This window comes from Spermophilus citellus (genome assembly GCF_964194105.1).
Source record: "Spermophilus citellus genome assembly, chromosome: 15".
Taxonomy (NCBI): Eukaryota; Metazoa; Chordata; class Mammalia; order Rodentia; family Sciuridae; genus Spermophilus; species Spermophilus citellus.
The window spans coordinates 35,015,850-35,040,802 of NC_138195.1; the positions used below are offsets into that span (position 1 = coordinate 35,015,850).

Consider the following 24,953-nt stretch of genomic DNA (forward strand, 5'->3'; position numbering starts at 1 on the left):
AGAATATTAGAATGGTTTATAAGCTAAAACTTGTCAATAAATCAGTTTGCTATAACAGTAATTTATATTTGTACAGTGCAAAAATAGTTTGATTAGCAATATATAATGTCTCACATACAAGACAAAGCTTTGGAGAGAACCTGCCCCCAAGATTTTATGGAACTTATAAGCTCAAAAAAAAACCCCAACACTTTTGATTTTATTATTCACTGTGTTTATATCACGTACTACAGATATGCTTTAAATATTCTCTTGATTTTAACGTTAGTAAGCAAAAATTTCTAAGAACTTGAGCTTTTTCTTCCATATAATATATGCAGAATTAGAAGTTAATGACCTATGTTATTCTAACTTTGCCAATTTGAAAAATGAAAATAACCATATTTTTCAGAACTTGGAACAGTATAAAAATATTACTGGATTCTTATCTCCACACCATCAACATCAACATTTTCTACTCAAAATTCACTGTAGGAAAAAATTTCCATTCGTGAAGGTAACACGTGACTATCTTGGAAAACACATAAATTATGATTTTCTTAATACTTTTCTGAAAAAGTCTCTATATAATAAGATGACAAATTACATAAGCTAATGTGAAAAATTAATTATTAGTGATAGCTATGCTCATTGTATTAGAAATTATCCTCTTTTTTATACAATATATCAAGTAGGGTTTTTTCCCCAAAGTATTAATGGCAGCATTGAAGTTAAAATAATGCTAAGTAAATAACACTTTGGTACATTAGACTTTTCCAGTACATGCTTAAATATTTGTTCCCAGAACAGTAATTCACATTTTATCTTAACAGTTTGTTCTGTATGCTTAAACTAGACTCAATACTTTGCTTTTTTGGTAAAAGATGGAGCATAATGTATTTTACCCATATATGAATAAAAGATCACTAGTTTTTTTAGATTAATATAAAAATAAAAATTAAAAACAATGTATTTTTGAGGTATTACTTTCTTCTGTTTTTCACATACATTTTTAAAATAACACTCTTTCAGTTAACTTACACTTTCAAACCTCATTATTTGTTCTGTATATAACATTTATCTAGTTTGCTCTTTTGTCATAATTTGCAGCCTCTGACAGAGAAAATGGTATAAAAATCAGAAATTAAATCAAGCAAATCACAATTTAATTGGTTTTAAGTGAATGCCTTGTCTGACTATACTTTCAATTTTATCAAATGATTAAATAAATATGAACACTAAATTCAATTACCATCAACAGGATCATGGAAAACATTGTTTTCATCTGCAAAACTTCTGGTGCCTGAAATATTTCCATAATCAAATATTGGTCCTTCTAGTAGAGTCACTATATCTATTCGATTAATTTTTGTCAAGACCGAAGTTAAGGCATCAGCTGAAAAGGAGGGGAAAAAGAAAACAACAATGAAATTATTTGCTTTGAGTCAGCACAGTATCCACACAAATGCATGGCTTTCGCAGACCTCCTGGCATTTCAGCTTTTTACTCAAGCTCTGCAATATCATCCAGAGGGCTTGCTGCTACGGGAAAGTCGGGATCTTGAGAATCACTTTGTAAAGCTGTGTGTGAAAGCAACAGCATTCATTCCACTGTAACAGAATGGATGGGCCTTAAAATAGCTGGACTTCTTTTAGGTATAAAGGGATCTAACTTCAAACAAGTCCCTTTTCCTTTCAGAATGTCAAAATAGGTCACCCTCATGTTTAATGCTTAGCATTTTAATGAGTTCTGAAAATCAAGTCGACACAGGGAAACCCACAATAACATATTCTATATCGTTGTGGGTTAGCACATGCCAAACTACGGCACCCTGTGCATCCCTTGAGATCCAACAGTATTAGGGAATCAAGTACTTGATCACCTAAGATACTATCCTCCTCTCTGCACTTCCCTGCACATCTGCCTCTGGCCACAGCAATAACTTCAGAGTGTTTCAAATGATATTCCCATGATATAGAACCCATAATTTTTTCTTTGGATGGTCATGGACAGAATAGATAAAATGCAAACAGTTTCCCACTACTTGCTTTCCAAAGCGCTTTACGGTATCAGAACTAAATTAAGCAAGTATAACTTCAAAAGTCTTAGGTTTTTTTAATCACTCGTTTTTCTATATTGCAGAAAACAGAGCATTTGCATGAACTAACAGCAGGCTTATCTAAAATATTGAATATATGCATTTTTGAAAGTTAAAATAATATAATTTTAGCGTACTTGTTGCATTTTTTCCATCTCTGGTGACCCATTTTTTTAATAACATGAAGCTTTGAGAAATTAAAGAATTTGGATTTTCCACACGTATTTGATTGATTTCATCCACTGAAAAATTCAGTTCCCTTGCCAGTTCTGTAAAAAGAAAGAGAGTTATTAAGACTGCATATTCTACTTTTATTATATACATTTTATCAAAGTAATATTCAATTGCTAGCAAGAAAAAGGAAATTCACAGAAAAGCCCACGTATAGCCTTGGGCATTAATCTTCAGATACTTGATTTCACAGGAAACTAGTGATTATAGTCAGGCTGTAACTTAGCTTTCTTTAGGTAATTATTTATAATCAAATACCCTGTAGAGATCATTTTAGAAAGAGTCTCAATTTTTTACAAAGAGGATGTTGCTTGATTCTTTTAATTCAGCCAATTATCTGCCATTTGAACAAATTGCATACAAGATAGGTAGTATATACAGTTTATACATATGACACAAGAGCTAGCAGTAAGGTTGCCTCAAGCAATCTTCTTGAAGTGCACCTTTGACCCACATAATATTCCACTCTATAATGCCCTCAAGTTTCAAGAACTCTGCTTCTACTAAGGAGGTTAAATGATGACTCCAGAAAATTTTATCTTACAGGCAGATACTGGTTTGAAAAATAAAAGGGAGAGAGCTTTCTGTCCATATATATATTCATACCCTCAATCCTGGAAATGCAGTGTGTGTCTTTTGAGAAGACATATACATTCTGAGTAGTAGTGGCTGCTTTGGAGAATGGGAACTTAGAAAATTTACTTTTCACAGTATACTTGTGTGTATCTTAAAAAATACTTACCAAGTATGCATTACCTGAAATGATTATTAAAAAGAAATAGAAAAAAATGCTCACATGGAAAGAGATTGATCAATATTCTATTCTTGATAAGAAATATATCTAGCAACTTGTTAAAATGAATTCACAAACTCAAAAGAGCCCTTATCCTTTGATCAAGTGATTCACTTCTAGAAATTTATCCTGACAATATATTAGGGTTTGTGTAAAATGACTTTTATACCTGACTATTCTTTGCAGAGTTGAACTCTTGAAAAACTGAAAACAATCCACACGAAAACAAAAGGATAAAAGTTAATGTAAGGTAGGCTTGCAAACTGCTGTGACCATAGCCTACAGTTAGAAATAAACCTGTTTGTATAAATCTCCATGGAGGAAACTTTAGCTGTAATACATATAATATAATTTTTTATATTCCATTTTAAAACAAAAAGAATAAATTGATTCCTGATTCATTAGTATATTGTGACCAACATAAAAAGATACTCATAAGGTGTATCTTTTGAATATACTAGTTATACATTAAAGCCAAGATCAGAGAATATATTTATTTAGTAGAAAACTATAAAATTTAACTATTTTAAATAAAAAAGTGGATTATTAATGGTGGATTCAAAGTACAGATTTAAATTTGTTCTCTTAATAAGTCTTAATTTTTCTAATCTTTATTAAGCTTGTAGTAATTCCAATTAGGGAAGCTAATTATAATTTTTTAAGTTTTTTAAGTGATAATACTCCTACTGCCCAACAAGCCCTCAGTACCAAACTGTAGCTGTTTTTGGAGACTTTATGAAGAGCAAAGACATCCTGACACTGAGAATTTTAGTTTTATTGCTTTTTATCTATTTTTTCTGATACTGCCATATCTTGTCCACAAATTTACTCTGAAAAACTAAGGACTATACTGGTTTAAAGGAAATCTAATAGTTATAGGCATGTGCTACCATAAAATCAACATTTGCTCCAATATCTTTTCAGGTTAATGTTCAATGTTAAAACACAAATATTATTTTCATAATATTTGTTAGCAAATAGTTAAACATAATAGATTACTATTCTCAACCATCTGTAAAAGATCACAAAGACTGGGCTGGGGTGGTGGCTCAGTGGTAGAGTGTTTGCCTACCACATGCGAGGCCCCGGGTTCTATCCTCAGCACCACATAAAAATAAAATAAAGATATTGTGTCCATCTACAACTAAAAATAAATAAAATATATTAAAAAAAGATCACACAGACCACCTCCCTTTTCAAAGCTCTACTAGGATCCTGATCATCAGCAACATATCTTAGAATAGGATCGAGGTGGCTGAAGAGAGGAGAGTAGATAGTTTGTGGGAGAGTGAGAGTGGGGAAATGGGATAGGGGGCCTTTAAAGTGTGTAAAATAAACTTGTTCAAATTATCTAGTTTCACATTCTCCCTTTTAATAAATAGTTGTATGGGGCATATGACACTGATAATATGCAAGATTACTTTATGTCAATAACATTTTAACTATTACGTCTTTTGGCTGTGCATTAAAAAAATAACCTATAAAACTTAAAATTTCTCAGATTCAGGTGAGGCAGGATTTTAGGGACCTTATAAAGATAGAAACTACAAAGCAGAATGGCCCACCTGACAAACAACCTCATCTTGTCTTTATTGAAGCAAAATGAAGTCAAATATTCCTTTTGGACATGCTAATTGTTAATGGTTTTACAGAACAACTCTTGTGAACTGAGTCTACTTACTTAAATCCTTTAAATTTTTATCTTTTTAATTTCTTTTTTTAATTTTAAAGTAGTCTAGGGATGTATCTCAGTGGTAGATCCTATGCTTTGCAGGCCCAAGGCCCGAGGTTCAATCCCCATCATGGCCAAAAAAAAAAAAAAAATCTAAATTTGAACTTTGTCACTCCTGTTTCCTTGTTTATACAGATGTTACATGCAAATAATCCCATTCCCTACTATGGAAGTAATATAAAGTTTTCATTTTAAATAAATCTTTCCACATAAAAGTGAATCCACTTAGGGGCTGGGTTTGGCTCAGTGGTAGAGCACTTGCCTAGCATGGTTGAGGCACTGGGTTCGATTCTCAGCACCACATATAAATAAGTGAAATAAAGGCCCATTGACAACTAAAGAATATTAAAAAAAAGACTCAGTTTCTTAATCTATTGAGAGTGTATAATAATATTACTTAGCTCTAAGGATTATTGCATGCATCAACTAATAATTAGAAATTAGTAGTTACGTTTCCCCCTTAGAATAACTATGGGATCATTGTGCATAATATTAATTAAAAAAAAGTGAATCCACTTAGACGCATCAGGTAAATAAACCTGTAAATTTTATATATACATCATAAAAATTGTGAAGTTTATCGGGTGTGGTGGTGCAAGCTTAGAATACTAGCTACTCAGGAAGCTGAGTTAGGAGAATCCAAGTCTGAGGCCAGCCTGGGAAACTTAGCAAGATCCTGTCTCAATCTCTTTAAAAACAGGCTGGAGATATATAGATCAGTGGCAGAACATTTGCTTAGTTCCTTTTGTAAAGATGACTCATGAATGACTAAAATTAGTGAAATATAGGCATGGGTTAATTTAACTGTTAACCTAAGAAAGCTGTTCCCAAAATGCTATGTTAAAGATTTTGTGTTACTTAAGTCGTAGGTATTAACAAATTTATCAGAAGGCATAAAGGAAAGTAGCTATCGGATAAAATACCAGAAATGGCACTGTGAAGAAAAACATTTAAATGTAAGGTAAAATAAGATTTATGTTTCTGTTCCTTGGAAAAAATAGTGTACAAAGTACTATCAATAATTATCCCTGGACAGACAGAATTATGGATAAAATTTTTTTTTTTTACTGAGGTGTTTGTTTCTTTTTAACAAATACATAATAAACTGCATGTGAATAAAACAAGGAAATTAAGAAACTGTACTTTTGGGCTGGGGATGTGGCTCAAGCGGTAGCGCGCTCGCCTGGCATGCGTGCGGCCCGGGTTCGATCCTCAACACCACATACCAACAAAGATGTTGTGTCCGCCGAGAACTAAAAAATAAATATTAAAAAAAAAAAAAGAAACTGTACTTTGTTTCATTCAGGTGTATACACACTTACCAGTCCAACTAAGTCCCAGGTGATCGGCTACTATTGCCATCCTGATATCTGTCCGTTCGCATGGACTCTGTGGACCTACGATTCACAATTTCTTAATTAAAATAATCATCAAGAAAGATACGATACTGGAACATTGCTTTTAGCAGCAGTCAGATTTTACAGAGAGACTAACGCTAACACTGTACACTTAGATGTGTCCTAATCACCTACATGAACACTTCTTTTTACATGGCTCACTTGTTTTTCACCTGTATCAGGCCAAATGTCAAACTACATGGATGCTCAATGTAATGGGGTCGAACATGCTGACAAGCTAGCTACTTTACAACAGTTATAGAATTGTCGTGTTGGTGAAAACACAATGGTATTTCAGTATCTGTGCTTTTACTTTGACAGAATCATATCCATTAGCACATTAAAAAAAAAAAAGTTGTTCATCTTGAATGACACCAGTATCTTCAGCATGCTTCCCTAGCTGTCTACAGTGTAGTTTGATTAAAAGGAAGAAAGAAGAGTATATAAGACAGCACATACAGATGACAATGACAGAATGAGAAACTACGGTTAAGTCACTCCACAGGCAATCACGACAGTTCATGCACTAGGGTCTATGAGTTGGAAAGTGTTTACAAACTATGCTGGTTCTCCAGGCTGTGAGCAAAGAGTGCTCGAAAAACCTGACTGCCTTCATTCTCACCAGTCCTCCTACTGCTCCTTTTCTCACTGCCGGCCTTTTCACTCTTTGATTTTAAAGGTGCTGCCTCTGTTTTCTTATCTCTAGCAGACTTCGTTGTAACTGAAGGCTGGCCACCCCGGGAAGTCTCGGACAACGACGTGTTTCTTGAGGTACTGTCTTCCTCATCGGACAACTCCGACTGCATCTTTTTGTCTTCTTCAGAGAGGCGGTCCACAAGCTTTAAGGTCTCGCCACTAATGCCCTTAAAATATTCAATGGAATGTTTACATACTTCCTGAAGCTGACTTTTCCTAACTTTAACTGTGGTGGTGGTGGAGGTGGTGGTGTTGGTGGTGGTGGCGGTGGTGACACAGGTGGATCTTACCTTTACTGGCAACTTGGATGGAAGCTGTTTGGCCTTGCCTTTCTCTGGCTGCCCTTGCTTTTGTGTGGTACATGCTTTTCTGACTGAAACTAGATTTTCCCTGTGTGTGTTTTTTACTGGAATTCTGGATTTCACATCTACACATGAAGTAGCAGTAAGGGTTTTGGTTTTCTCGGATGGACTAACCTGCTTCATTTTACTTGTTTTACTGTTTGGCATATGGTTTGGTGGGAAGATATCTTTTGGTGAAGTGGCCTTTATGGGAAGTTTGGATTTTCGCCTAATCCCTATCGATTCTTTTGTCTTTTGCTGCTCTCCAAGAACTTTCTGCTTATCTCTGGCACAATGTCCTTGTAGTACCCCTGTCTTTTTTCCTGATGAGCCTTTCACTGGATTAGCTTTCTCTGTGGTACAAGTGGGTGCAAAATGTTCTGTCAGAACTACATGACTTGTAATGTTATCTGTCTGTATAGTGGAAGAATCCAAATTGTTGTTGTTATTAAAGTTATCTTTTTGAAAATCATGTTTTTCTTGAGGCCTAATGCCCATCTGGCTACTGGCTGTATTTGAAATCACTGTAATTTCATTTTCTAATCCCTGAAAACTGGTCATCACAGCTTCTAGCTTATCTGTCACTTCTCCAGAGCCTTCTTTCTTCATGGTCATGGTAGATGCAGAAATTCCCATTTTTATAGGCGTACGTGACTTGGGGTCAACTTTAGAGGTGTTACTGTCTGCTGCTGATCTCTCCAGGGAGCCACCACTGGATGTGCCTTCCTCACACTCGCCGCTGGTCGGGCTGCTGGGGTTAGGTTCAACTGGAGGTGCCTCTACATTTCTCTCTAGATTGGTTTCTACAGTGGTGTCCCCTGACTGTGGCTGTGGGGTGGCAGTGACCATACTTTTATCCCCTTCCCCCTGGTCCCCTGACTTCCCTTCAGAAGTATGCTCACCAATCTGGAAAAATTGGAGCCTCTCTTCAACAAAATCCCTCTTGCTCATGTCAATTGCACCACTGCGAGTCATCTCAAACATTTTTCCTTCATGGAATGGGAAAGGGTTAGGCTCACTAGTTGGGGTACTTTCATCAGTTGGCGTTCTGGCTGGCGTAGTGTCAGGGGTTGTTGCTGGAGAGCGGTCTTCCACCGCCAGACCAAATGGCTTAGTTTCATCTTCCCGTGATTTACCATCAAAAACTTCATCATCCCCTCGGTTATTAGACCAAGGGTCAAAATCTAGACCTTTGGTAGCTACTGTTTTGAAAGGAGTGGCAAATTCTTCATCTACTTTGTAACTGAAATAAGTATCAGGAAACACTGATCTGTCAGGATGTCGGCCTTCCAGTGTGAAAAACTGGGCCCCCGACTTCTGATCAGTCTTATCAGGAGTCCTTTCAGATGAAGAACTTTTGGAGGATGGCTTATCTTCATCTGGTCCCACCTTTCCCTCCTCCTCAATAACTTCAAGTTTGCTTTGGCTAAAAGAGCGATCTGCTGGCTTCAGAATGCCCTCTGTATTCCAGACATCTTTTTTGATTTCCATAGTTTGACTTGGGAGTTTCGAATCACTCTCTGTCAGACCGTCATCTTCATCTTGCAGATCATAGCCATCCAGAGAGTCAATCTCTGTGGCATCTGTGTCATGAGAAAACTCTGCCGTGGTGGCGATAGAGCACTCAGTGATGGACTGGTCATTGTTCCCATTCTGGGCAGTTTCATTCTGAGGGGAGTCAAGGCCAAGGCCAAATTCATTATCTTTTCCAGATCCGTTACTTTCCAGTTCTTTCTGGGTGGAAGCCTTTTCAGCAGAAGCTTTGGATTTTGTCACTTCCTTTTGTTCATCATCTACTTCCTTTAATTTGAAAGTATATTTTTTAACAGGGACAGGCTGATAAATAGATTCATCATCGCTCGAGTCAGTGGCATCTGCCCCAGGAGGAACTGGTGAGGGTGGCTGCACTCTGATGACTGGTTCAGCCAGCTGGTATTTGTCATGCTCATCTTGCAGATTGACTTCAATCATGTCAACCTCCCTTTCGGGAAGATAATGATGCTTCTTATCTGACTCCATCTGGTCCGCATCCAGCGGTGGAGGAGGGGGGAATTCAATATAGGCAACTCTGTTATTTTTGGGTCTTGGGCTAGAGTCTCTGCTCACATCTTTAGGTATTTCACGCTCGACCACTGTTTCTTCCACCGTAGTGGGCTTCAGGGAGGTTGATTTGGCCTGCTCCTCCTCCTCTGATTCCTCAGAAACCTCCGGAATTGGGCTGGGTTTGCCTGGTATATAAGCTATTAATGAGTCTGGGGTCTTAGACGTAAACTCATAACTTACTTCCTCTGAACTGGGTGTTTCTGGGGTTAAAGGGCTTTTCCCAGAGCTATCTAGAAAGGACACTTGCTCTAGAGTATCATCTTCTGGACTACCTTGGGGAGAAGGAGGCTGCTTTTGCTGTCTGGTTGTATAAAAGGTCCCTCTGGTTTCTTGGACTGTCTTACATTCCTGACTTATGATTTTTTTTACACCCCCTTGTTGTATTTCCTTTTCATATTGCTTTCCCACTTGTACAAAACTGACATAGACAGGTAAAGTTTTTATCTCTTTCCCTCCCTCTGTTTGGGCTAGTGGTGCAAGTTTTTCCAATACATCAATGGGACTGTGGTCAAATACATCACTAGACGGAGATTCCTTTCCTGGGCTAAACTCTAAAGAATCAGGAGATTTGGTGGGGGAAGTCTCAGTTTCCTCAAGAGGCGGGCATAAGCCTACATAACTCTGATGTTTGGAAACCTTGCTGATTTCTGAATAGGTAACTTTTTCATCTTCTATAGAATTAAAGTGCTGTGTCTCAACTGTCTCTTTACTCATAGTTGAATGGGACACTTTTTGTGATAGTTCATGTTTTGGAAATGTCGACTGCTCACAAAACCCATCAGGAATATTAGGAGACGGCACTCTCCTCTCATCAGCCACTCTGACTGGAATGTGTGACATTGATGAGCTCTCGCTTCTCCTGGGAGGTTGATCGAAAGCTCCACCTGGACGTTCCCCTTCTTTAACAACATACTCCCTGTATAAAACTTTCTTGGAGGGAGATTTTACAGTCATTTCTTTAATTTCTGAGAGAGAGCCATTTGTTAACAATTTGTGTTCTCTCTCAGTCACAGACAGACATTCATTCTTTTGATCAACACTTTTATTCTCGGGGTGACCAATGTGATTCTCTCTTACATCATGAACAAGTACATGTGAAAGTTTTTCTTTCTGTGACTTATTGTTAGTGGCTCCAGAACTTTCCCATGTTCTAAAGACCTTTTTGTCCCATGGTCCCTTAGTTGCTAAATCTGAGGTTACATGACATGCCAAGTCTTTAGCCTGTTCCTCAGAAAAATAGTCAGGCATTGCTTTACTTGACATTTCAGTTCTCTGTTTTTTCACGTCATCAGAGCCAGAATCATTTACAATAATCTCGTTGCTTTGGACATGCTCATCTTTAGCTTTTAGGACCATCAAATCTTTTTGGACAGACACGCTTTCCTCTGAGAGGTCTACGGCCTTCTGCTGTTTTTCTCTGGCAAACACTTGGTAGACAGGTAGCTTGCTCTCCTGTACTTTTTTAACTGGGATTCTGGATTGGCCATCTGGCTTTTTGTCTTCTTGAGATATGTCCTTACTTTTTGCATGTGTACCTTGTTCAAATTTTAATCTAATGGAACTGAGTTTAGATTGTTTGAGTTGAAATCCAGACTGGGGCCCTTCTGGTGCTTTGCTCTGTGGGACACTTCCTTTGGCCTCCACAGTGGACTTGCCATCCTCACTCTGTTCAGACACAACTTTCTTCTCCGGGCTGCTGGGCAAACTGGATGCTGTCCTCTCATAGGCCTTGGGGGAGCCTTGTCCGTCAGGGCCATGCTGCCTTGCCTTAACCCACTCATCATTGGATGCTAACAGTTCTGTTAGTGCTTTCTCAGGGCTGCTACTGGTAGAGCTTTGAGAAGAGCATTCTTTGCCATTTTTGGGGCGTGGCTTTTTCTCTGGGGACTGCAGTTCATCATTTAGTTTCTCAGTTTTGTCACGAAAAAACTGTGATACTTCTGTCAGCTTTTCTTCAGCCTCCTTTACAGTCCTGTCCACCCTATCTTCATATATCAACTTTTCTCTACCTCTGTCTAATCTGTCCTCAGTAAAGCGCATCCACATGGCATGTTTTGGACTACTAACATCGCCAGAATAGTGTAATACTGTCACTTTATCAAAATGCTCATCTTTAGACACTTTACCTACACCATTTTCAGACACATCTTTATAGATTTTGGAGAGAATTTCTTTTTGGGGGGCAGTGGCTACTTTTTCTCTGGACCGCTTATCAGACCCCTGTAACTCTGAGCTAGGGGTTCCTGCATGGTCTGTAACCGATTCCTCAGTATCGGAATGAGACACATCTAGCTTTTCTGACAGAAGCATTTTCTCAGCAAACCTGTAAGACTCCCCTCTTAGCTCTGACAACTCATCGTCATGGTATTCTATGGAGTGTTGACTCAAAAGCTTCAATGTTTTATAAGAGTCATCGGATAAGAGTTGAGCAGAACTAGGGCGGCTATCTTCTTCTTGGGACACAGGAGTGTTTACTCTGGAAGACTCCAGATAAGAAGGCAATGACTCTTCCGCAGTAAGTTCTTCTTCTTCTTGCTGACCCTGTTCCTCTGGACAAGGAAAAGCATCATGTTTTTCTGGTAGAAAATCTTTTAGGTTAATATCTCCCCGGGATAAGTCTTTCTGATATACATACATTTCCTTTTCTGGATGCTTTTTGGTTTCTCTAATAATGACTTCAGTGGGCTCAGCTTGGTTACCTTTTTCGATGTGGACTTCTATTATACGCTCCAGTTTGGGTTTCATTTGGTTGTCCTTCTCTGCATGCTGGGCTGACGTTTCAGCAGCAGACTTGTGAACATCTGGAGACACTGACGACTTATGTTCAAACAGCCCTGCCAGTTCTTTGGAAGGATCCCGCCCGGACTGAAAGGCCTTCATGATGTCGTGGACTGACATGGTTTCTTCAATTCTTTCAGAGGCACCTTCACTGCCTGGTGGGGAATGATAAACCATTCTGGTGGTTGTGGTTATGTGAGTCTCCTCTTTCACACGCATGCCTTTGCTCAAAACCCGACTGTGGTCATCTTCTTCACTGCTGGCTTTCATTTGAAATGCCTTCACTTTTTCTTTAATACTAGAGGTGGTAGGCTTTGGTTCTAATTCCATAAATGTAGGAGAAGGTTTAGGTGATGCTGGTTCCTCTGGTTGGGACTGGGGAACATCCCCAGAGGAGGGCTCATAGCTCCTGATGACATGAACTACTTCAGTTCTTGTTTCTGTAATGACAGGAGGGATGGGGACTTCATGAAAAAGTGGCTTGGGACCAGTGCTTTCGGCGCTTTGTGGGGCTGAAGGTGTTTTTTCACTTCTTGTTTCAAAGCCACTGTCCGACAAGGGACTTTTATCTTGGTCATGTTGAGAAAAGTCATCTGGAGACTCTAAAATAGTATCTGTTCCAAAAAAGGAGTCAGCCATTTTACATAATTCCTTCTCAGAGGTGGAAGGCCTCATGGAGGCTGGCGGCATTTTGAGTTTGTGTTCCTGCAAAGCAATTCCTGGTTTTAAAATTCTTTTCTGTCTCTCCTCACCATCCTTCTTTGCATCCTCAAACTTGTACTTTAAATTTGTCAGTGAACTACTCCCAATATCATTTGTTAGGTAATCAATAACTTTGGTCAAGTTATAATCCTTCTCAGAGGCAGCCTTTGCTTTCACTTGCACTCTCTCTGGCAGAGATGGAGAATGGCTTGCAGCAGCCTGTTGTCTTGCTTCTCTTATTTCTTCAGAACTAAATTCTATCCAGTCATCTTCGGGAGAGTGTCCCTTGTCACTCTTTGGTGATTTGGGTGATCCTTTGTTATCTACACATACATCTTTTTTAAGGATTTCACTAACTTTCACTAAGTCTTCTTTGACTTTTTCAACAATTTTGAAGGGTTCTTCATCATCAATTCTCCCTTCCTTGGGAAGTTCAGGTTGGAATGGCTTCTCCTCAGGCACATCTGTCTGTAGTATTGCGGTCATCCGCATTAGGTCCTCCTTCATTTCAGCCACGTCTTTTAGTATCTCCTGACTGGAAGATAAAGAAGATGGTGTAGACAGCTTAAGGGCAGAAGGTGCAAGGAACAAAGATGTCTTAACTGGAGATGCAGTCCGATTGAAATGGGGCTGGGGGCGTGTCTCCGTAGTCAATGTTTTAATGGGTGACAGCAAGGCTGCTGCTGATTTTGTAAGTGAATTAGAGTCTGGAAGTTTCTTTAATGCTGGTTCTGGCAAAACATTGACTACAGAGTATACTGGCACTGTTATTATTGATGAAGTTACAGATGAGGTAGTTGCAGATATTGATGACCCAAGAGATGTGTAGAGTGCACTTGCGGAAGGAGTTCTTAGAGACTGAAAAGCTGATGGTGCTGCAGAAACATATGACCTGAGTGGGGAAAAGGGCATTGCTGTTGTGGTAGAAAACACTTTCTCAACTGTGTCAGTGGCTGCATTCACCACAGAGCTTACAGAGTTTGTAGCTGTAGAAATTTTGTCCTGTAACGTGGCAGTGGCTTTGCATCCATTAATTAAAGTTGAAGATGATGGATATTTCAAAGGAGAAATAGATCCATTGACTAACGCTACCTCTGCATGTCCAGACATCTGCTTCAAGGGTGATGAGAGAGATGATGCCATCGTAACTTTAGCTGACGAAATGACATCAACCGCTGATTTAGCTGGAGACACCACTGACTTTAAAGGTGAAGATATTAGTGGTGCCGCTGATGTAATAATTGACTTAAATGGTAAACTTGAGGAATACATATTAATGTTTGATTTGGGGGAGGCAGGGGGTGTCATAGTAATTGATGACCTCTCCAAAAGAGACCCTGCTGTAGTCACGGGAGAGCTTCGAGAGGAAAACGTAGAACTGGATGCCAACCCCTTTAAGGGCATAGCCTCCGTGACTGCGGGAGCTCTAACCAGGGTACCAGAGGCAACTTGCATATTATATGGAGACTGTGACACCACCGTTTTTATTGGCGAAGACATTGTCCGAAATGATCTAATTGGAGACGCCACGTCACTAATAGATTTAACTGAAGATGTCGTTGATGCGCCTAACGTGGATTTGATTGGAGAAGGAGTTGAAACGGACCATATTGATTTTAATGGAGAAGCGGATGGCGTATTAGAGGAAGAACTTGATAAGGAAGTGAAGCCTGACTTGGTTGGCCCGGGCACTGTATTCGGAGTTGTTGTCCAGGACTGGTAAGGTCTTGTAGAAAAGAATGGCTTGTATGAGTAAGTGGTGGGGAGGGATCTTGTTGCTCCTGCACTCCGTTCAACTGTTTCTTAAATTTTAAAATGAAATCAAACACAAAAATCAACAAAAATGGTTGAGAAACAGAGAGACCAGAGAAAAAAATTGGTCAGTAAACTTTGAAATATTACAAAAGCAAGTACAATTGTTTGCATGATTTAGAAGGGATGAGGCAAAAGGAACAATTAATTAAAAGAGGAAAAATAAATTTCTACAGACATAACTAATGCAAAGTTAAAAAAAAAACAACTAAAGAAATAAAAAAAAACAGCAATGTGAAATGAAAGACAGGAAAAGCACATCGCAACCAAATAGGCCAACAATGAAAAAACAGAAAACATGAGGAAAGAATTAATGATGAGAAAAATAACCACAATGGAACACTGTTCCCTTACTTCCTATTGACTTTCTTATGTGCTGGTTTTGAAATAGCAGTAGCTGTTCCGTTTTGCCTGTATAGGTATGTTTGTTTTGTGCAACCATATGACTCTTGTTTTAATAATTTCTAATATTCCCTCTCCTAGAGCCTTTCCATGTTACAGATTGCACCTATTTAGAAGCATTTCAATGTGTCAATCTATGCATTAAATTTCTGAAACTCTTTTTTAGAAAACCACTCAAGCCTATTTCATGCAGAATCCAAAATAACTATTAAAGAGACAGGCATCTGATGTGCAAACTGTGAAGCCACTGGATTTTAAATCTGTATCTTCCATGCACAATTCGGTTATGCTTTACACCCATAAAAAGCCAATAAGAGCAAGAAATTTTCTGAGTCAGAATTTTAAACAAAAAAACAAAAACAAAGAAAAGGAATGTTTGCATTTATCTTTTCATGCAGTATATTCCTTTTGATGAGAGGAAAAAAGAAAATGTAATATGAAATGATTTAAAAATGCATGTATACACATACAAAGGGGAAAAAAACTAGAAAATATGGTTCATGGTTACCATAAGCAAGCAAAGCAACTGAAAACATTTTATCATGCGCAATATATCATGGCAAACAAGCCAATGAAGTAATACAATTTGTATGCCATATTATGCACAAAATATAACCTTTAAAAATACTTTCATGAGAGTATTAAGAAAGAAGAGTACACTTTTTCCATGAGATGTGAAGCCTTGGTACCTTTTGAGATTTTAGGAAAATAAAATCCTCACATTATAAAATACATCGGTAGCTAAATGTATCCATGTCTGTAGCAGTCTAAATTATGAATAAAAGCACATAAATTATCTCAGTTTTTCACAATCTATTCTACTTTTAATTCTCAAAAGGTATCATGGGAAAATCTAAAGCAGTCATATTTTTAATATCCCACATTTAAGTACCGGCAGTGAAATATGGTACATAGGTATATACATATATGCTTATCAATTACAAAGGTATGGATTCTGGTGCCTTTCCAGAATATTCATGGGTAGCCCCAAACATGGGAGCAGCCATGAATCAGACCTACCACTAGGAAAGATGGAGGCAATACTAGCGTTCTTATCTCAGTGGGGCAAGAAGCACACAGATGAGGTAAGCACACTTACTAGGGACAGCAAGCACAATCTTAGTCCTCTCTACTTCTACAGTTCTAACAAACAAACCCATCTGATCACAGAGATTTGGAATGCCTGCCAAGGGCTACTGTTCAACGTCAAAGTTGTATACAGTCTTGCTCCAAGAAAGCAATGGTTCAGAACAACAGTGAACTTGAAGAGTAAATGAGAATCTGCTTCATCTTTTATGCTCCTCTTCGTGCTGTGCCCGTGCCACTGCTACAATCCAGTCCTTGGATTAGCAGCTACTCCCACAAGGGTGCAGATTTTCATTCCTAGTGTACATTTAAAGTCAAATATTCAGAAAATGTTCTCTTCTAGGCTGACATATTATTCCAAAGAAAGTGGAACTATGGAAAACTCACCTATTTATTATCCTTCCTAGCCATAATTCCCAAATTATATTGCGTAACTCTTTTGGGAAATGCCACATTGCAAATGAATGATGATTTGAAGGTTCTCTTCAATTGAAAGATTTGGGCTCATGTCTATGTCTTAAGAATTTACTTTTGTAACTACAAGAAACTGGTGAAGTGCCTTGCTTACTGCTGAATGCTGGCTCCATCAGACTAGTATTTTGAATCATGTCTGTGGTTTTATATACTTTGCCAAGAACAACCAGCTTGCCAGTCAGTTAGTTACACATTTTATATGTTTTAATGACATACACTTTGTGATACCCTTTATGACCATGGGAAATTCTGGATGTTAGGCAGTGAACTACACTAGAATCTTCTTGGGACACAGAGAATGGGCTTGGAAGGGCTAGGGTAAATGAGGGAAAAGTGGCCTTCGCTTGGAGTTCTAACACCAACTCAGGGGGCTTGGTATTTCCTTAGTTTCCTTTTAGTCCCTTCTTATTCCTTTCCATTTCACCACCTTTGTGTGTCTGATCATAAGAGAAAACTATTTCCTTTTATCAAAAGTCAAGGATAGCAGACTGCACATATCTAAATGAAATTTTAACAAAAAAAAAGTAGCAACACTTTCATAAGTGAGAAAAATTAAAAACTGAGCATATTCATGATCTTAAAATTCAAATATACCTCAAAAAAACCCTAAATACCTTAAGGACCAGAATAAGAGGGAAACTCACCTTCCCTGAGGTGCCATGGACCTTAAGCAGCTGGTCCATCAAACCTGTCCAAAGCTTAAGAATACTGCCTGGGTGGGGGAAAGGGGTGGTGGTGTCTAAAACCACCACCCAATGAGGGTCTCCAGGGCAAAATGCTATTCCAAAGAAAACTCATATCCAGTATATTTTCACCATATTGAAAAACCAGCTAGCTACATCTACACCCTTTCCCTGCTCTCTAACACAACAGAAGTTAATTTCAGCCCCGATACTTTTAGAAGCATTTGGATCTTTCTGCTAGAGGAAAAAACTCAGAACTGAGGGAATGTTCCTGATCATGGGAGGGTTTCATTTCTTTCAAACTACCCATTTTGTATCTGAATATTAGCTTTCCTAGTAGTCTGGACCTCAACCATCTAAACTGAATAGAGGAGTAGTTTCCTGCTGCCTATGTTATGTTGGTCCACAGCAACATGAATTCAGGAAAGGTGGGCAAAAAACAAAATTGTGGCTCTTACTGGCAAATTTCTAAACCTCCATGAACTCAAGTTAACTGTGAATCAATGCGGGGAAAGCTAGGGATGGTTGACCAATGAGAAAATGTTTTTGTATAAATTCTCTTCAAAATGAAGCTCTCTGAGGTTAAAGTGGCAACACTCTACTATTAATCAAATACATACTTACTCCCTGTGCTCTCAGTTCCCTGGGAAGAAGGGGTTATCTAGAAGGCTATGGCGACTACCATATATAATAATTACAAGGAAGAAGGAAGAGGAGGCAGAGAGAATGAATACGACTGCATCTATACCTTGCTTGCAAGCCATTTAACAAGGAACTGGAACCATCACTGAGACAAGAGGGTTTAACTGGTCTGAAGACAAGCCTTAGAACTGATATTTAATAGAGGACAGAGGGAGGGAGACGAGAGGAGGGAAGAGATAAGAAATCAGTGAAAAAGTCCTACCTCAAGGAAGGAAGAAAATATAATTCTCACAAAATGGGAAGGAAAGAATTGGGACAAGTATACAACAATCTATCTATATTAAGAAAAATGAGATAGCAACCAAAGTAACTTTGCCATTCTTTCTGTCATCCCAAAAATAGGATTAAACATTTTCTCTTTTGAGCATAGATATAAAGTAACAATGCTATTAATCTCCTACCACAGTTAATAGTCGTCAAAGTAAAATAAAAAATAGATGTCTCTAATTTTAAAAACAGTAAATGGTTTAAAAAAAAACCTTTTGAAGCTATGAACTAGGGGTGTTGGTACTTTGTATCTTCAATTATGTACAGGGTATTAGATTTCATGATAAGGTTTTCCTGCAGGCAATTTTTCTTAGTTATTGGTTTTCAAATGACACCAAAATTTAGTTTGTATAGAAAAAATGTCTCTTCTTATAAAAATTCACATAGATTAGTAAATATGTTAGAAAACTCACTCATTCCAGGCTCAGTCAAGTAGCTGTAGCGCTTACGTAAAGCTAAAGATGCAAAACTCTGTCGTCGATCTGCTTTCTCCGTCTGAAAAAGAAAAGAAAAAAGAGAGACTCTGTTTCCAACTTCCCTGTGACATTTTCTCAATTTTGAAACATTTTTGTAGCATGGCATGTTGATATGTTTATCCTTAATTTTCTTCTTATGCATTTTCCTCTTGAACAATGTTAATTTCGTACTGGGATTTTAACACCCCATCCCGGTATCTCAACCTAGTAGCCATGATTTAGCAAATATAAGAGCACCAACACAGCAGACTACAGGGAACTACAAATAAAAGACGAGCATTACAGAGGCTGAGCAGTAAGTGTTCCCCAATTCATTCATATTGAAAGCACATACATCACAAAGTACACTCACTATGTGAGTACATTCAAGGAAAAAAGGCACACAAAGTTGATTATTCCAATTATTACTGTGGTTTCTGTATGTTAATAGGCATAAAGTATAGATGAGGAGATTAAAAACAGGTGAATGGTTTTTATTAGCAATAATGTTACTGAGTCCTGAGGCTGCTGACTCTATGATTGATGTAGGTTTTAAAAATCCAATTATCATTTAATTTATAGATTACATTAGGTGGTAACTTATGAAGATTTCTCTTACAATTTAATTGAACAACTCTACTCTTTGAAAAGGACCAAGATACATTTCTTTAGCTAGAACAGCAAATGTCTATCAAAAACCAGTGACGAAATATTTCATATTACAAAAAACATAAGCTGATTTGGTATAGTAAAACTTCATCTATTAATCATGATCTTGATTTAAAACTTATAATAGTGTGCAGTAGGACTATAGATGGTAAAATATACATATGAGAGTTTTAAAAAATGTATACATGGCAATCTGTCCCAATCTGTCACATTTTAAAATGTTTAAATAGCTTTAGTTTTTATTTTATAATCATAAATTGGATTATAATGCTGTGGAATATATTGAAATAGTCTTTGCATACCTGGAGGAAGAGTGAACTCCTTTTTAAGAAAAATACACTCTTTACCTCACTTAAGACCTATACAAAAATAATTCATACATTGCCCACACTTCAGCCCTCTGCAACTTCCTTTATACATACTTAACATCTATTCTACCTCTGATAGAATAAAAGCAGAAGTATTCATATTACCTCATCATCTTGATCTGACTCTGTTTCCTTTTGGTCCCAAGATGCATTGCAGAGACAAGGAATATTATAATGGACAGCAGGGAAAAGAATATCAGGATATGAAAAGGACTGAGTAGGGAGCACAAAATGCAAGCTGGTTTAGAAAGCAAAGCAAATCAAAAGAAGCCAACAAAAAATATCAAGAACTGTACATCCATGGCAAATTAATGTGTGACAGTATTTGAAAGCATAAAAAAAAAAAAATCTATGAACTACCAGCAGAAGCGATCCACAGAGGACTCCATCATACACACTATAAAAATTTGACACCACAGTAACAAGACTCAATCTACACAAGGAGACTAATAAAACTTGAGTTTCAAGAGCTTTAATTGTGTTACAAAGCATTCCTTAAGTGCATACCAAGGGCCCAATTCTTCAAGACCAGGGAAAGTAAAAATGAACCAGTATTAAAAGATACCTTTTTATGTGCTGGCAGAGTAATATTTAAGTTGCAAACAGCTGTTTGAGGCAGTCCTTTTGTTGTCTTTGGTTCTTTCAGAAAAGACAGACGACCACAGGGCTCTTGGCTGGTGTCTCTAATCTAGAAGAATTTCGGTAGGTGACAGTTACAGACTTTTCTGAGGATTCCTGTCTATATAAGATGAAACATGTTTGTTTCATGAAGCCCTTTTAGAGGCAGGAAAGGTAAAGGGAAAAGATGGTAACAATTACATGTCAACCAGACTGGTCCCATTTGAACTTGGCATGACTTAGGGGCCTAGTTCCTAGCCTAAGCATTAGGATTGTCTGCTTGTCTTATCTTAATAGTTCATGAATTTTCTTCCTAACATTTTTTCATATCTTTAGTTTTTGCAACACATAACAATAACAGCAAATAACAGTAATAAAACAACTGTCCTATCTTGTTGTCTGAAGAATGTCTCTGGGCTTCCATTTCTCCTTAGAAATGGAAACGAAACTTGAATACTGAATCTAGATTTCATTCTTTATTTGATCACTGAACTTTAGCTAGACATTTAAAAATTTTAAATCTATAATAAAATCATCTACATTTTATTGTAGATTGTTTTTACTAATTATAAAACTTCACTGGCTGGAAAGTATATTCTGGTAAAAATAGAACAAAATCTGATCTGTTCTTATGAGTTTACATTGGTGGGATATTTCACACTAAATAAATCATTAAGCTTTTTTTTCTCCCTTTTATTTATTTGTTTTGGTCTCAAGGGTTGAACCCAAAGGTGCTTAACCACTGAGTGACATCCCCAGCCCTTTTTAGTTTGAGATGGGGCCTCACTAAATTGTTGAGATTGGCTTTGAACTTGCAATCCTCCTGCCTCAGCTTCTGAGCCACTGAGTTATAGGCCTGTGCCACCATGCTTGGCTGCCTTTTCTTTTTATTATTTTTTTTAATGGAGTCTGTTAAAGACGATTTACCTTGATGGAAAATGGCAGTCTATTTTCTTTGAAAGCATAAAAGTTAAATACAAGTTGCTGTCCTCCTTTGGTCAGTGGAGCCAGATTTCCATAACAATCAACATAAATAGGTTTTCCTTCCAGAACCTTTTGAAAAAGTAAAAGAAATATAAAATATAACATTAATTTGAGTTAGGAAAATTTTGATATTTAAAGTCATGTAACATTAATTAAAAGTCTTACATGTGGGCTGGGGATGTTGCTCATTGGTAGACCACTTGACTACCTTGTGTGAAGCCCTGAATTTAATCCCCAGCACCATACAAATACACACAAAAGACATGTTTGTCACATTTGTCTCTTTATCAGGAAATACTTCTATGTTGTTATTTGCCATAAAAATAATTCTGTGGGCTTACAATTCAACAATTGCTATCATTAACATGTACAAAACACAGTTATGTGTTTAACTTCTGGCAATTTTAAACATGCTTGAGAAAGTTACCTTAGGTCACTTACTGATCTAGTTTGAATTTTTTTGACTCATGAATACTTATGTGTTTGAAAAAGGAAAATCATGGTAATGTGTATAGACAGTGACCATGAAAAAAATAAAATTCAAGTAGCCACAGGAAAATAGAGACCATAACTTAGATTCATTAGTACTATAGTCTAATTAATTGATAACCCCATAGACTCTTAAAATAATTTGAGAGTGAATCTTTGGCAAAATTTTAAAATACAAAGAATGTACTTGAGATTTATAGTGCTATTATAACCTCAAAATAAAAGCCTGTATCTGGAAAATGTAATTAAATGAATTTTTATTGTAGATAAGGTACCTCAATGTCTTTGCTTCTTGCAACTTCCTCAAAATTCTCTTGCTGCTCTAAAGTTTTGTCCACTTTGTCATCTGTCATGCAGAAGCATCGCAGGGAGGATTCTACAGGATCATTCATTTTGGCAAAAACAACAAACTTGGCCATATATGGAACACATATTAATTCTCTGTATAACTGTGTGGCTAACCCAACAGTTTCTAAAACTTGATGGCAGTCTGCAAGCCAAAATCTAAGAAAAACAAAAACAGAATTATGAAAATGAAGTGATTTAAAAGCTACATCTTAAAAAAAAAACCAAAAAAACGCAAAACCCACACAATTTGAAAACTCAGGTGCTAGGAATTCAATTCAGTGGCAGAGCACATACTTAGCATGTGCAAGCCTTTGGGTTTGTTCTATAGCACCAAAATAAATAAAAACAAAGTAGGTATATAAAGGAAATAAACCAAACTATTAACAACATATTTATTTAAGTAGCAAAGGTTTTTACTGTCCTTTTCAAATGCAAAAGCTTTGTTTATTACTCATAATAACTGTGCTAAGTAAACATTAAGGATTTTCTCCCCCATTAAAACAAAACAAAACAGAACAAAGCACAGTTTTGAAAGCAGCATATTTGTTTCCCAAAAGGATACAGAACCAATTTTTTAATGCTTATTAGAATCTTTCCATACCTGGCTGAAACATTGGTTGTAAAAGAGACACAGTCCTTTATGAATGTCAAAGGAGTGGTTCCTGTGATGTCTTCCCACTGAGCAGGCGAGGTGCCCCCTGAGAAGAGCAGCAGAGATGGTGACTTTACTATCAGAGATGCAGCTTGTAAACTTCTCATCATCCTCCTGTTCTTCCTGTTACAGCAACTGGCGTGATTTTGACACTTTCAATTCAGTGGTGTGTACTAAAGATAGATTTTCCTTCTCTTCTCCTTTTACATTTTACCAGCTCATTATTATCTCCTTAAATGTTGACATATTTTGTAATGAGAGTCTTTCTATGTTGCCCAGGCTGGTCTTAAACTCCTGCGCTCAAGTGATCTTCCCACCTCAGTCTCCTCCCAAGTAGCTGTGATTCCAGGGATGTGCCACAGTGACCAGCTCCCATATTGTAATTTTTTTTTTTAAATTACTTTTGTGTTTGTCTGGATAGCAATGGATGGTTTAAACTTGGGAAATCCACAATTTATAGTGTATTTTATAAGTGCAATGATGTGTAGTTTCAGATAGATAATATATGCTTAAGAACAAAACTGTTAAGAACTATCAAGAAAGTTAAGAACCAGCTCATTTTGGACCCGGCTGAACCATTTACTTTTCCAGGGTAAAAGGAAAAAAATCTGTCATTAAAGTTACTCCTCAAAAACCAAAACCAAACATATTGTTAATGATCTTAGACTTGCACTTGAAGTTAAAAATCAGACTGAGATAATCAAAGGATGAATTGAGGACTGGGATTCTAGGTACTTATCACAAAATGTGTTCTCCTAAACCTTGTATTTATTTTATTGGATAGCACTGGTGAATGGAGTAGGTGAGAATAATTATGTACTCAACACTTCCCTACTGTTAGTGCTCTGTGGAATCTATATTTCCCAAAAGTCTATCCAATTTCCTGGTAGCCTAAAGGGTGTTGCTAGTTCTACTCCCTCTGTTTGGGTTACTGAGAAATTACCTAGATGCTCCAACAGAATCAGGAATACCTCAGTAATCCAGCAAGGGCTCTATTTCTAGTGTTAACTTAATAGCAGAGATGAGAATACCCCTAAATTTTAAATGATTCATGAGACCAGCATCTTAAATTTTTCCAGTGATAACAGAGATGAGGTGATAGACAAGGGAAAAAAAATACCGGTGTGGATATTTCAAAGGTTTTATGTCTTTGTACAGACTTATTGCAAATCAATAGGAAGTATAGCAGCGACTAAGCCAAACCTGTAATGCTACAGAGAAGGCGCAGATTGGGTGTTGTGTCCCCCTTGTATCCATTAGATACACCTTCTCCTGAGGGCGGGGGTACTGGAATGGTCATTGTGATTGGTTTATGGAATTTCCTTCTTCTTGGTTCCACAGTGACAATTGGGCTAAATGTTGCTTTGTTTCCAAGGATCTTTTTCACAATTTCCTCTGGAACGGGCTGGGCCTAGACATAAAGGACCTTAAATGAAAATTCACTTTTTTTTTTTTTCCATCAAGGTTACTTTTGAAGTGAGAAAGAAAAAAACAATCTGACAACAACAAAAACAATATCTTTTTTTTTTAAATCCTATCTTGCTATTTCAAGTCATGAAATGACAAAACCAAACACAGTGGCAGTAACGAGCCAGCCTGTTTCCTCAGTAGAATGCAGACAGCACTGGCTTACATAAAAAGGAGAGACTCAAATCAGAGCAGAGAAGCTTGTTAGTCTACTTCAAATTCCAGGACAACAAATATTTAGCTCCATATACTTTAAACCTATGCAGGACATTCTATAAAAACCTCACAAAGTCAACTTGTACTCACTTAAAAACCAAGGCTTTCAGAGGTCAGAAACAAAACAGCATTCAAAGTTTCAAAGATCTGAATGCTAGTCTACTAAGCCTACCTCATTTCTTTTGGATTCTTTGCTAATTTAGCAAAATAATTCAATACAGGAAACAGGTGAAGGAAACTTCATATGACTGAAATATAAGGTGGTCCCGGATTCCAAGTATTTACTAAAGGCATTCCCAGGACTTAAGAGTACAACAAACTCCCTTGGGCAGGAGAGTCAGTCTCACAAGAAGAGCACGAACTTTCAGTTAAACTATTAATTACTATTTTACCAACACAAATTAAGTTCTT

At 37.4% G+C, this 24,953-nt stretch overlaps 1 protein-coding gene across 25 annotated transcripts in view; it reads right to left on the bottom strand.

The window, feature by feature from the left end:
* Window positions 1-24,953, bottom strand: part of ANK3 (ankyrin 3) — a 508,367-nt gene that overhangs the window by 29,139 nt on the left and 454,275 nt on the right. For 15 of the 25 annotated variants that reach the window (XM_081268446.1, XM_081268432.1, XM_081268431.1 and 12 more), the window contains 8 exons: window positions 24,063-24,270; window positions 22,809-22,905; window positions 22,135-22,363; window positions 21,314-21,439; window positions 20,334-20,456; window positions 18,690-18,771; window positions 8,170-14,652; window positions 7,071-7,093 (listed from right to left, as the gene is read on the bottom strand). In XM_081268446.1, coding sequence (XP_081124572.1) covers window positions 7,086-7,093; window positions 8,170-14,652; window positions 18,690-18,771; window positions 20,334-20,456; window positions 21,314-21,439; window positions 22,135-22,363; window positions 22,809-22,905; window positions 24,063-24,270 — 7,356 coding nt within the window. In that variant the 3' untranslated portion in view covers window positions 7,071-7,085. Of the gene's footprint in view, window positions 1-1,231; window positions 1,376-2,214; window positions 2,347-6,155; window positions 6,231-7,070; window positions 7,094-8,169; window positions 14,653-18,689; window positions 18,772-20,333; window positions 20,457-21,313; window positions 21,440-22,134; window positions 22,364-22,808; window positions 22,906-24,062; window positions 24,271-24,953 lie in introns of those variants that run through there. The other 10 variants (XM_081268444.1, XM_081268443.1, XM_081268441.1 and 7 more) reach the window with 2 other exon arrangements.